The sequence below is a fragment of the Carassius carassius genome, chromosome 9, assembly GCF_963082965.1.
Source record: "Carassius carassius chromosome 9, fCarCar2.1, whole genome shotgun sequence".
Lineage (NCBI taxonomy): Eukaryota > Metazoa > Chordata > Actinopteri > Cypriniformes > Cyprinidae > Carassius > Carassius carassius.
This window is the reverse complement of record NC_081763.1, coordinates 21,606,703-21,620,515: the sequence shown is the minus strand read 5'-3', so window position 1 is coordinate 21,620,515 and position 13,813 is coordinate 21,606,703. Positions and strand designations below refer to the sequence as shown.

Below are 13,813 nucleotides of genomic sequence, written 5' to 3'. Positions count from 1 at the left end.
ATATTGCGTCCTTTTTCGCATGCTGAACAACATTTAATGTATCTACTTTACTGTAAGGAAAGGTTTAGGGTTGTGGTAGGAGTAGACTTTAATAAACCATAATTTTACAGGTTTTTTCCACTGTTTTAATGGGAGGTAGCAAAATCTGACAAATCGACAGACTTTACGAAATGGAGAAGAAGTTGTGATCTCAAATAAAGAAAATGCTAAAATGTTTAATAATATACATATAGCAGAAATAATTTGTTAGAAGGAGCAAGAAATATAAGGGAAAATTTTAAAGAGAGACAAATGCTGGAAACATAATACGTTATCTAATAGACATGGGAATGTAAGGATTAATTGTGTTTAAGTATACATTTTTTTATTTAAGCCTTCTCATTGTCACTTCACACTCCAGTTCAGTTGGTACATTCACTCCCCACCTACAACTACTGCCAGAACTGAGACTCAAACCTGCAACCTTTAGGTTACAAGTCTCTAACCATTAGGCCACGACTTCCCCTTGATCAACATTATCAACACTGATTGTGTGAGGATCATGTGACACTGAAGACTGGAGTATTGGCAGCTTTGCCATCACAGGCATCATTCTACCTTACACCATACTTTATAGTTCTTTTTTTAATTCACACAGATCTCCCGGGGACATTTGATCGGTGTCATCAAGCCTTGCACCTGTTGCAAGATATGTTCCATCATAAGTGTCTTACAAAACCTCCAAAAGCATAGCAGAGTTGATCAGTTTATTGATTTAGCAGTTTAGCAGGCACTAATAAACACTTTAGTTCTTTCAGAACCAGTTGATTCCTGATGGCATTCCTTTCTGATAAGTTCCCCTTTGTGCAGAAATCCTCCAGAACACTTTTGAGTTATGTTTGTGGAGAGGTTCTTCACAGCATTTATATCCAGTACTGGAGTAACGTCATCACATGTGTGAATGTGATCGTACAGAGGCCGTGTCGTCTTTCCACACAGGAGTGTTACGTGCACAACCTGTTGAGAGTTTCCGTCTACATCCCTGACTTGAGGAGAGACATCTTTGAGCTCACCATCAGCAAGATGCTCACACTGTAAGTGACTTGTGTTTAGGAACTGTACTGATATATTTGCAACTGTGCAGATGTCTGATGGCTGTTTTTGACTTTTAGGTTAGTGCACCATGGGGTGAGATTGAAGAAGTGGAAAGTGGAGCTCAGCAAGATGCTGATGGTGCATCACAGGATGACTGCATCTTTGACATGGTGAGTCCAGAACACCTCAGAAATCAACAGAAAGCCAAACGCATATAATGCAGGACATACTCAGTGGGACACATTTTAAAGGGATAGTTAATCCAGAAATGGAAAGTTGACATGTACGCTCTTTCATGTTGTTCCAAACCAGTACAACTATCTTTATTCAGCGAAGTCCAGAAGAATGTACTGTAGTCATTTCATGCAGTGAATGAGGACTGGAGATTTCAAGCCTCCAAAAATATCCGAAAGCTTCATAAAAGTAGTTGATACAACTTATATTTATATAACCGGTTTGTATGAGGAATCAAATTAAGCCCTAACTTATGTCGTAGTCTTTCTCAATGTTTAAGCAGTCATAGGTCTTCCTGATTTCAATTTCTCATTTTGTGTGGTTTATTCAGGATGAGAAAGAAGACTCTCCACTGGATTCATCGAGACCCGATGGAGCTGTAATGGTTCATCCTGTGACAGAGGGACTGGACACGATGATGACTGTCCTGCTGGCTTATATTAAACTGTAATATTTCATGATATTACCATTTTTACTGTATATTTCAGTAAACAAATGCAGCCTTGGTGAGCATAAATCCCTTTCAAGAACATCTAAAGATCTTACCAATCCCAAACTTTTGAACAGCAGTGTAAGTGTAATTTTTGCAGCATGTTTATACCTTCATGTAAAGAAGTATATTCAAATGCACAGGCATTATACATAATTCATAAATAACATTTGAAGTGCATTCATAATTTAACTTTGTATCTGAGTTATTTTATTCTTTTAAATAATATTTTTTGTTTCAGGCTCATTAGATATTGAGAAGACCAAAGCTATGTACAGTGAGCTGCTGTCTGTGTTTGATAAGGTGCTGCTTCCCACTCACTCTTCCTGTCACGTGCAGTTCTTCATGTTCTACCTGTGCAGCTTCCACCCGGTAAGTTCCCACTTCTCTGTTATTCTCAAACAAACAACCCCCCCTTAGGGTTTGGCTGAAGCTTTTTTGGATCACTTATGGAAGATGTTACAAGCCTCCAACCAGCCCCCCCATCCTGAGACAGGCTGCTGCTGGACACGTGGACAGCTTCATGGCAAGAGGCAAGTTTTTGCCAGTATCGTACATGAACTTATCATGCAGTTTTATCTCATCTAATGCAGTGGAGCTCAATATTTAAACATCTTTATTGGCAGTGGTTTGTTACCTTGATTAAGTCATAAAACATGAATGCCTCTTTGTTGTTATCTGGAAAAAAAGGGTTTGATTGGACACAGGTACATATATTTGTCAAAACATTGTTTGAAATCATGTCAAAACTGGCTCTGTAGAGTTTCCTCTCTTCCACAGGACAGTCAAGGCTTGTCTGGACCTGTTGGTTCCCTGGTTGCACCTTTACATTGACAGTCAGGGCTCTAAAGGGATCTAAAGTGTTCTGTGACGTCAATCTGCACGGCCCTATCTTCAGACACAATGCAGTTCTGGAGGGCAATATGAAGAAAGGTCAGTACATATAGAAATTTTCCTGTCAATACATGAAGCACAAGTGTGAAAATTTGAGATGCCAAAACTTTTTTCAGTTGTCATAAATTGTGTTTGTGGGTCAAGGACACAATTTTTTGACATGATTTCAAATTTATTAAAGAGATCATGCAAACAATTACCCGGCCTCAACACTTCTAGAATGTTTGTTTTATTTCTAAATTTCAAATTATTTTTTTTTTTTGGGGGGGGGGGGGGGGGGGGGTCATAAATTAAAAAATGTTGCAGTGATCTATTTTGAAAACATAATCAAGAAAGAAGCCTTGTTAGAAGAACAAAGTGCTTGAAAAGTAAACTTTTAGTTTGGCAGGTTTTATAAATATTTCTTATTAATTCTTAAAAATTATTTTGACAATAATGCTTCATTACTTGTTTATATTTGAAAAAATGTTTGTCTTCAAAATCAAAGTCACGTGATTCAACTTCAACCAACATCAAAAAAAAAATCATAAAAAATCATAATTTAATACTTTTTACAAGGAAAGGTCAGTTCTGGGTGTAAACCTTGTGCGACTCCCTAAAACATTTTTCAATTATATAAAAATTAATACTAACACTTTATTATAGTGTCCTTGTTACACGTTACATATCACATGCAACTAACCCTAAACCAGACCCTAATTGTAACCTTAACGCCATAGTACTATTACTCAGTACTTAAATTGACAATTCGAAATTGAGCGTTTAGTGCTGTGCCAGCTCAACCCGCCAAGGGTCTGTCTTCTTGCTGTCACCAACATGTTTGCAGCCATCACCAGGTACAGCACAAGAGAGATCGATCATTAGATTACAAAACTTCAAGAAAATAAAAGCATGATAAATGAGGGCAATTTCACCCATCTGTTGGCAGGAAGTACCAGCTCGTCGTCTGTTACACCGTCATTGAGCGGAACAACAGCAAAGTGTTGCCAGTGGTGAGCTCGGTGTTCACTAACACAAACCCTCTGGATACCATCTTCCCTTTTGATCCGTATCTCCTGAAAAGGTCAAAAAGCTATGCTCATTCCTGTTAAACTCAGTCTTAGAATAGCTCAATAAAAAACATTGATTTATGTATTCATTTTTAACAACGGCTCTGGAAAACTCATTGAGCCGATCTACCAGGCGTGGGAGGAGCCATCCGATTATATTATAGATTTGCCCAAGAAGGAAATGAAAAAGGTGATGCACATTCTCAGCAGCCTCAAAGATATTTGTGTTTTGTCTGCCTATTCAGGCAATTTTAAGTGTCCATGTGTGTGTGTGTATTACTTCTACAGTATAGAAACCCCATAAAAGGACTGATCCACCTCCAAGTTTGACGATGGAGATGGCGTTCTTCTGCTTTTGAGCTTTGCTTTTTTTGCAGCAGACATACCGCTGATCCACATGCCCAAAAAGTTCCAGTTTGGTCACATCACTCCATAAAACATTCGTCCAGAGCTCCACAGGTCTACACAAATGAATTTTATCAAGTTCAAGTTGGCCTTTTGTTCTTCTTGATCAAGAGTGGTATTCATCAAGATGTCTCAACATGAAGGCCATACTTGTCTAGTGTTCTTCTTACACACTGCATTGAAATGGTTTTCCTCCTTTCATCGGGTCATCTTGCAAGTCTTTGGCTGTACATGGCAGGTTTTTCTCAGTTGCTCTGATTAAACATTTTAAGATATTGTGCTTTTTCTTCCACAACCTCTCAAAGGTTTTCTGGTAAAACACACTTTAAGCTAAGGAATAAGGCTGAGAGCTGTGTCTCTAGGAACTTTCAATGTCTTGGAAATCTTCATATAGCCTTAGCCTTTCTAAAGTAATACAATATTTATTCTCTTTAGCTTTTGTGAGATCTCTGTTGACATTTTTGCTACTCAACTTCAACACATGCATTGGCTAACTGTATGTGTAACAGCTCAAGCTAATTCTGCTTTTAATAGAGTTTCTAAAGACCTAATTGTGTTTTGAGACTGTTTTATTCCCCACCATGCAAATAAGTGATTTAAAAACAGCAATGTTGAATAGGGGTTGAATAATTATGACATAGCAGTATTATAAAAAAAATCTTATAACTCAAAAGTATTACATTATATATTGACAATATCACTTTTAATATGCCAGTGAACTGTTATAAATACAATTTTTATTTTATCCTGGATCTTCAAAAAAGCTTGTATTTGTAATTTGTGTCGTCTCTGAGGGGTTGAGTAATTTTCATTGCAACTGTATATATATATATATATATATATATATATATACACACACATATATATATATATATATATATATATATATATATTTATATTTATTTTTTCTTAAAGCTTTTTGGCTCATTTCAGTAGTTTAGCCTCTTCAGAGAATATCCAATACCACTTTGATCTTGTCTCACAGGGGTCTGTGGAGGAAGAAGATGGCATTCTGCATGGAGAAACACCTCATGGAGACTCAGTAGTGGTTATGACTCCAGGTTCTTATGACTCTCATCTGCACAGTCCACAGAGTGTTGGCTCTCCCCGGGTCTTTCTGATCCACTGTTGTAGCACTCAGCTGGTCACAGATCACAGCAGGAGGGGGCGCTCAGGGACTGCTTGTGTTTGTGATAGCACAGATCTGACTGGAGCCCACTCACACCAGCATTACTGACCCCAGTGTTTGGCAGTAGTTTCACTAAACCCTCTACTTCACTTTAAGACTGCATCATAAAATACAAAAATGTGCTTATTGGACATTTGTGCTATATTAATAGTAATATGATAAAAGAATTGGTGGTTTATCAAGTAGACAGTCAGATGTATTTTATGTTTTCAGGAGAAACTGTCTGTTCTCATTTTAAGTAAATGTAAGCTTTTTTGTCATATTTTCAGTTTATTCTGAAATGATTTGAGAGGTTAGAATTGCCTGGTGGTGTGTTTAAAAGATAAATGGGTGTCACTTCCCATGTTGTGAGTTTAAGCTCTGACTAAACCAGTGATTGTTTGCACAAAATATTCTGTAGGAAACCGACATACAGAGAACACCTTCATTTAAATATGGTTTTCTATGTTATCTGTTAACTGTATTTTAATTTTAACTGTTGTCGTCATAATCTTCTCAGTGAACTGTACTTTTGTGTACAGTTTTGAAATTAATTAACATTAAATAATAAAATGGTCTAACTGATTTATTAAGATGGAGTGGAAAATATGATCTAATTGTTATGATCTAATGTGATCTAATCTAAGAGACATATTACTCTTAAAATATTTATTATTTTCTTCCAACAGAAATGTAACATTTCAATTATAATTATAAAATGTTGACTCATTGCAGATTAACAAAATTGTCATTGCCGTAATTTTTCTCATGTGGATGCTTACTAGTAAATAAGTGATATATATTCCAAGAAAAAAAAGTTATTTTAAACTGTAATGATATTTCACAGTATTACTGTTTTCCTAAAACCATAAAAAGGTTACTGGAAGGTCAAACTCAGTGATGCATCTTTAATAGAAATGTGTGTAGTCATATCTAAGAAAAAAAAGCTGTTGCAGACTACACACGCATTCAAATTGTGTCAGCATGCAGCCCTTGGTAGCCAAATCAATTTTATAAATATTGTACGATCAGACAGCTTTGGCTCAGCAATGTAGACCATCACACATACACTACTACTCCAGCAGACATGTAAGCATGTCTGTCTGTTGACCACAGTGGATTTCAAAAGAACAGACATCCTCTAGTATTTTTAAAGTCTCTATTGTACTGAAGTCCACTGCATATAATACACAAACACATCACACATTTGTTCAGACTTTAATAAAAACATTCAAAGAAAGATATTTAGGCCACACATATGATGCAATCTAATTGAATCACAGGACTACATGTCAGCATTTTCAAAGCGTGTGCTGTTATTAATATCAACAAACCATCTGCATAACCGTACGCCTCTATCCTTAGGAAATGAATGATAACCAGTTTATTACACATTGATATAAGTGACTAGATCCTATATGGCAAGACAAAACAGAATACAGTGTGCTTATGAAAACAGTAACCCGATCCATGTGCATTGTTCAGCTGAACGGATGCATTCAGGGTGGAACACTGCAATATGACTGGAATTACTCGATATATGAGTGTCATGATGAGCAATATCCCTCCCAAGAACAGAATCATAGTCCGAGGACCCCGAGATGGAGCAAAGTTACTGTCGATCAATGAAACAAATCATGAAGGATCCCCTCAAAGCACTTAACAGAGCATAGCTGATCATAATGCAGTGAAGGCTGGGTGACCCTGGACCCAGCATCGCCTGACAAGACCGGCAAAGACATGAAGAGCAAATCAAAGGGTTTGATGACAAGATTGACCAGGTTTATGACGGCAACCGCGCACATACTTAGAAGCGAGCGTGTCTATATGTCTCTGCATAATAAAAGATTCGGACTGAAAATATAAAATCTTCAAAACGTCATAGCACTTCTCAGAACAGATACAAATAAGCATCATATCAAATGATGAAGAGTGGGGACTGTCCTGAAGATCCCTAAGTGAAATCTAATACATGTACTGTATAATAAACCTAACTCTAATAGAGAGGTCAGCTGCACAGCCACATGTGTTTTCATTACAGTTGTTGTAATGGGGAAATATACCATCTGAATGAGAGCATCTCCAAAACTGTGTGTGAAGTAACCGCTTCAGCTGTTATAAATGTTACACACGGCACATGCTGACACAGTTGAAATCATATCTGAGCGTTTCAAAGTCACCGCTGCTGTTAATGGTGCCGTTTGTGTTCCGGATTTAAATTCCCTTGGTTGGTTTCTGCCTTTATGTTATGAGTTCTGCTACATGTTAAATATGTACACGGACAGCTTTAAAAAATGAGTGTGAGTTTGATTCGGAAAGCTTAGGTCTCTGGTAACGACTTGAAAGAGTACAAACCACACAGTCTCTTATGTTCCACAGTATAGATGCAGTTCGACCTTGATGTCCTGAATGAGCCCGGTTTGTCTGTCCATCCCAGATGATCTACTGACCTCGCCGCTCTAAAGCAAGAGCCCCGAGGACAGGAGGTTGTGGCCACTGAGTGAGGCTACAGAGAAAAAAATATAACAAAAAAGTATTGCAGATTAAGTGTGGCATTATGTAAGTCTGTAATCTTCTAAATTAAATATGAAGAATCTCACTATCATGTTTATGATTGTGTTTCATTCTAAAGTGATTTACATTTGCCATATTCCCTTAAGAGTATGCACTTTCCACAGTGAACTTTAAAAGTTAAAAGGGGTATAAAATATAATTGTCATTTGGAGTCAATGTCACAATCACACAATGGCTGACACTATTGTAATAATAATAAATAAATGTTAAAAAATGAGTAAACAAATGTACAGAGCATGTACAATAATAATTATTATTATAATATATATATATTTTTTACAAAAATCTAGTTAAAATTTCAGAATGATAATTAAAGACTAATAAAACTAATAAAACCTGTTTTGTTTTAAAAGGATCTTCTGTAGGATTGACCTTATGACAAGGCTGCCCTGACTGTCCTCATTTCAAAATGGCATGATTAATACCATTTCAAACTCGAAATGTCTAAAATATGAGCCACACTTCTTTGGTGTTTTATCAAAACTCGTAGTCACACTGGATAAGTAAGAGACTTTGCAAGGCCAGCAGTGATAGTGAAGGGTAATGTGGTGGTGAAATGAACATTTGGCCAGAGCTCAACTTAGCTGACAGCAGCAGTTGAAGGGAGAGATGCTGATGGCTTCATAACACAATAAAAACAGCCACTCACTCTGAATCACGGTCCTCTTCGGCCTTCACAATGCTTCCCTCAACGTACTGCAGTAATTCTGCGAAATAACCAAACATTTTGTGAATAATACTTATAATATCACAGATTCGAAAACACAAGTTCAAATGAGTAAATTACAACAAAAAGTCCAGAAACTGTCTTTTTGTCCCAGATTACTCAAGGAGAGAGGCTTTAAGCAGCCACTCAGAATAGCAGCCCATTGCTGTTGATAGTGCACATTTCTCACTTACTGTGATCCTCGGTGCAAAGTGAGCAGACACCATCTACGAGCTCTTTGGCCTCAGCTGCGAGCTGGCAGGCGGGATCTGGGATCGGGGAGGCTGTGTCGGGGCTGTCAGTCACTGGAGACGCTTGTGTGCACCTGTAGGATGAGGAAGATAAGTCATGATCTCTGACAGAGTGAGACACTACAACTTTCAGTGTTTGTCTTGAGAAACATACCCACTTTCAATCCCAAATAAGTTGGCATTGGTGAGAACTTTGTGGACATTCTGTAAAAACAAGAGAGCAAATTTTAAACTTGGATAATCTTTTGGATGCAACACTGATATCTAGATACAACAGTGTACTTTAAAAGGAACTTTAAAACCAAAATGAACGTGGTTTGTGTTTACCTGTGCAAATCCAAGGAGCTTCTTGTTGGATATCTCCAGGTGTTTCCGTGTGAGTTCAGACCTTCTCAGCTGACTGTCAATCATGGCCAGCCTCCTGTTCAGCTCCATCACATTCTCCTGGGAAGAAAATGGTCTTTAAAACCTTTGCTAAAACGTCAACTATTCAAATCTTTTTCGATAATTGAAATAAAACTGAATTATAAATATTTGATGAAAAGCACACAACTTAAAAAAATTAAAATTAACAATAGAAATGTTCTCACGGCAACTAACTGAAATAAAATAAGTATTAAAATTACTCAAACTAAAAAGTTAAACAAAAATCAAGTTATCTAGAAATATGTTTTAAAAACGAATTCAAATAAAACTAAAACTAAAATGAAAATGTACAAAATAAAAGCTAATTCAAGATTGATAATAGTATACAAATACTAAAACAACACTAGTTCATCTTAAACAGGACTGTGTTGTACTGGATAACTATTATCTGCCAACTCATTCTTGTCTACAAAAGTTTCAGTCATTGCATCATCTTATAACTCATCTTAAAAGTTATATAAATAATTTTTCAGCAAACAGACAGATGTGTTGAGGAACATTTACTTTAGTAGCCTCCAGGCCTCTCGGTTTCTTTCCGGCTAGCTGGTTCTTCAGATCTTTGATTTCAGCCTCCAGGAGCTGAATGACCTCCTCATAGTCTTGTTCAGCGCTGTTGGTCTGTCTCTGAACAGCCTCAGCAACCTGCAGCTTACTTTTCAGAGACTTGTTCTCCTCCACTGTGGCTGTGGTCTTCTGTTTCATCCATACACATGGAAATAAGCAAATGCACAAAAGGACGAGTGGAGAAACGTCTTCAGATGCTCATGTTGTGATAGTATAAATTTGGTATACACAAATAAAGTGAGGTAAAATGGGCATCACAAAGTGTTGATGTATTAAAACTGCTCACATGACTCTTAATATTTGGATTTTGAGGCATTTAAGTCACATTAAACAAATCATGTGTTTATTTGTGATGCTGCAGGTTTTACCTCAGCCGTCTTGTGCAGTTCCTCCTCCAGAGTCTTCTTACTGTCTTCTGTGTCTTTCAGTAACACCTGAGAGCAAAAAATGTTCATATCAAAGGCTTTCTGCACAGATGTTCAGCTCTGTCTCACTAATTTAATAGAAGGGTTCAAACTTAAAATAGCTAGGACATGGAAATTCTGTTCTCTAAATGTATGATATTGATCTTATAGAATGATTCAACTGTGCATATATTCTTTTTTTATTTATTTTTCTGACCTTGTTATTTTTCATCCAATGTTTATAACTTGATTTCCAGTGAAATGACACGGTGACACATACCAAACTTCAGTCATTTATAACTCCGCCCCTTTCCAGCATTTTTCATTTTTAAATAATCAATTTCACTCAGGTACACAGTACATCACAATACAGAAAAAAAGATGTGTCACTATTTCCATTTAATTACAATTTTTTTTTGCCACACCAATGGTGGTAAATAGAAAAAATGACTGTTCAGAAATATTTCTTACCAGTCGTAAAACTTTCTTTAACATTAAATCACCTGTCACATTGTGATTCTGTTACTCATACTTTTGTTTTGGTGGTTTAATGTGAGAAATATTCCACTTGAAACAAAAACGTATGAAAAAGAAAAGCGTGCCTGATAAAGGTGCTGATGATAAATAAATAAAAGGTGGTTATAAAAAAGTTGTGAAATGTGTTTTCTTAAGTTGATTTGTATGCTTCTGAATCAGTCAGACTATCGCTCTAAAAATTTGACTTTTAATAATATGTATTATAAATAGTTAGTAGTAACTGTTTATTACATGCCAGTTTTACAAATCGTTCTTGACATGAATTTGGCACTTAACGAGTGTTCATTTTGGAACCTGCAGGAAGGAAGCCACACAATCCAGTGTTTATTTCAGTACTCACCTTAAGTTGTTTCATTTGCAGCTGAAGATGTTTGACTTCAGTCTGAAACTCCTCCAGTTCCTCACTGCTGTAGCTGCACTCTGACTCACAGGTCTGAAACAGAGAGTGACACTATGAAAACAACTCTTTCTTGAGTGTGTGACCCTGCCCCTGTGATCTGAAAAGAACATGCATATCCAAAGGTGCAGGGCACAGAACAGGCAAACCCTGACAATTGAAGCATTTAAGGGCTTAAAAGACAGCTTTGATAACTCTCCTGAGCAGCCGAAAAGCTCCTTTAAGAACACAAAGTAAATCTCCCGACATTGCGCTGAAGTTTAGCCCCAATCAAAGTCAAGTTCTCCGTTACTAAATCCTGCGGGTCTACTTACTGGGGAATGAAAGGCAGAGGTGTCCATCAAACTAGCTGCTTCCTGATAGGAGAACATGAAGGGACCCTGTCCAAGTCCCGCCTCCTCCAGCTTCTCCTGATAAACGCTGCGGGTGGCTTCCACAAAGTCTGGTTAAGAAAACAGAGCCGAAGTTAGAAGTAGCCAAGAACAACACTCAAAATATAGTAAAAGCATGTAAGAAATTATAGCATCAAAACCATCAAGACCTCTGTTATGTAGATTTGAAATTATGTGGTCAACATTTGCTTGCTAAACTTCTTCTGTCACTCTATCTATCCAGAAATCAATCTGAAAATCTATCCAGAATAATCTTCATAACAAGAGAAAGAGTGTCTAGAGGGAATATTTATGTTCAGGTGTCCTTGCACAGCTGAAGTACAAGAAACCAGGCAGTGCTCTTGCTCCACTGCAAGCACTTTTGATCAGGATTTGCCACAGAGGAGCGTCCCTGTCTCCCTGTCATGAGCAACCTGGAAATACACTTAGCTCTCTAAGTTCATACTGAATCCAAATATTTTCCCCCCATGACAATCTGTCAAAGTGTTTCAAAGTGTAAACCTAAGCTCGATATCCAAATATGGATTATTATTTTCTTTTCAAATTGGGTATTTCCACCAATGCAAAACTGTGATTATTTCCGTAGTTATTTCAGAGGTTGGGAATCTCAGGCACGCATGATACACCGGTTACTCACTAGCATCTTAGCAATATGTGCGAGAGAGATTAACATCACATTGTCTTAGTTATTTTAGTAATGTTGAATTATGCTACATTTGCATGCTAATCCAAGTAAAGTTTTTTTTTTTCTTTGTCAAACTAAGGGCTGTGCTAAAGAAGGCTTGATTCTCCTGAAGGACAAAAAACAAGTTGTTGGCCTATAAATATGAAGATACATTTCTAGTGAAATGTAAAATGGCAACCTCTGAATTGGTGAATAGCATTAACATTACCTGAGCAGTTAAACTGAATACCCCACTCTTTAAAGGATGTTTGCACTATGAACTATGTGATTTTCTAAAAAAGGGAATGTACGTGAAAATTAGTAATTATTTCCTTTATCTAGTTGACTGGCTGAAGATCATGTTATGCAGCTGCAGCATAAAGATGTAAAGCATGTTTCTATACCTCCATACGACACCGTTCCCTGAGGGTCTGTAGTGAGACTCTCTCTGAGCTGCCGTCTCTTCTCATCTGTTAGATCCAAACCCAGGTACGACAGAGCCTGCAAAATGACCAAAATGTCAAAAACCTTCATCATTACAGTGCTTCTGACCTATTCAATGACATCCTGCATATCTCCTATTCTAAAAGGCATTATTTTAATTATTTACATATTTCTATAATGTTATATATTACAAAACTAGTTTGAATATATTGCTCAGAGCAAATGTTTCTCTTGAAAAAAACAACTTACAAAAAAAGGTGCTTAAAGGGGTCATATGACTTGCTAAAAAGAACATTATTTGTGTATTTGGTGTAATGAAATGTGTTTATGCTTTTTAAGGTTCAAAAACACATTATTTTCCACATATTGTACATTATTGTTTCTCCTCTATGCCCTGCCTTCTGAAACGTGGGGATTTTACAAAGCTCATCTGAAAAGCGAGGTGTGCTCTGATTGGCCAGCTATCCAGTGTGTTGTGATTGGCCGAATACCTCAAGCGTGTAACGGAAATGTTATGCCACTTTACATTGTGTTGCCCTGTCCAGTCCGGAGCGACGAAACATAAACATAAAACCCCTTTATAAATTTGATATAAATTTGATATAAACATGATTTCTAATTGTGTCCTCTTTTTGGAAGGCCAAACAAAGTGGTTTCGCTTTCTCAACAAAATAGTGTCACAAACCGCGGCCTTGAGTGAGCGCAGGCCGAGGCCTAGAGTGATATAACGAAGGACCGTCCATTGGGCTTGAGGCAACCACATGTGACGACCCCGGGCTGGTCTCCGCTTCATCCATGATGAAAGCCGATCCGGCAATCCACAGTGCAAAGTTGATGTATTTCTTCAGCGACCAGCATGGATCAGCTCCAGGCATGATGAAGCAGATATCGTCCTCTTTTGGAAGGCCAAACAAAGTACTTTCGCTTTCACAGTGAAACACATAGCGTCTAAACGACATGAAGGCAGCAACAACTATACTACAATGAGAATAAAAGGTACACCTTCTTTCTTTGCGTGAACATCTGGGCGGCGTTAAGCAAATCTTCCCACATAGTGACGTAGAGATGTGGGGGCGTGTTTGAATGAGCCATTTTAGGGGGGTGTGGATGAGTCTTACATTTTATAAAGAATATCTCTTT

The 13,813-nt window shown here is 37.4% G+C and overlaps 1 protein-coding gene and 1 pseudogene across 4 annotated transcripts in view; one reads left to right on the top strand and one right to left on the bottom strand.

The window, feature by feature from the left end:
* The first annotated feature begins 323 nt into the window (after positions 1-323).
* On the top strand, positions 324-5,541 carry LOC132148755 (RNA polymerase I-specific transcription initiation factor RRN3-like; annotated as a pseudogene).
* Positions 5,542-6,516: 975 nt separating this feature from the next.
* LOC132149291 (syntaxin-binding protein 4-like) overlaps positions 6,517-13,813 on the bottom strand; it is a 43,122-nt gene continuing 35,825 nt past the window's right edge. For 3 of the 4 annotated variants that reach the window (XM_059558412.1, XM_059558410.1, XM_059558411.1), the window contains exons 13-22: positions 12,634-12,730; positions 11,488-11,615; positions 11,117-11,209; positions 10,204-10,269; positions 9,776-9,964; positions 9,173-9,289; positions 9,000-9,049; positions 8,789-8,919; positions 8,538-8,595; positions 6,517-7,820 (exon numbers count right to left, since the gene is read on the bottom strand). In XM_059558412.1, the coding sequence (XP_059414395.1) occupies positions 7,757-7,820; positions 8,538-8,595; positions 8,789-8,919; positions 9,000-9,049; positions 9,173-9,289; positions 9,776-9,964; positions 10,204-10,269; positions 11,117-11,209; positions 11,488-11,615; positions 12,634-12,730 (993 nt within the window). In that variant the 3' untranslated portion in view covers positions 6,517-7,756. Of the gene's footprint in view, positions 7,821-8,537; positions 8,596-8,788; positions 8,920-8,999; positions 9,050-9,172; positions 9,290-9,775; positions 9,965-10,203; positions 10,270-11,116; positions 11,210-11,487; positions 11,616-12,633; positions 12,731-13,813 lie in introns of those variants that run through there. The other variant, XR_009435013.1, reaches the window with a different exon arrangement.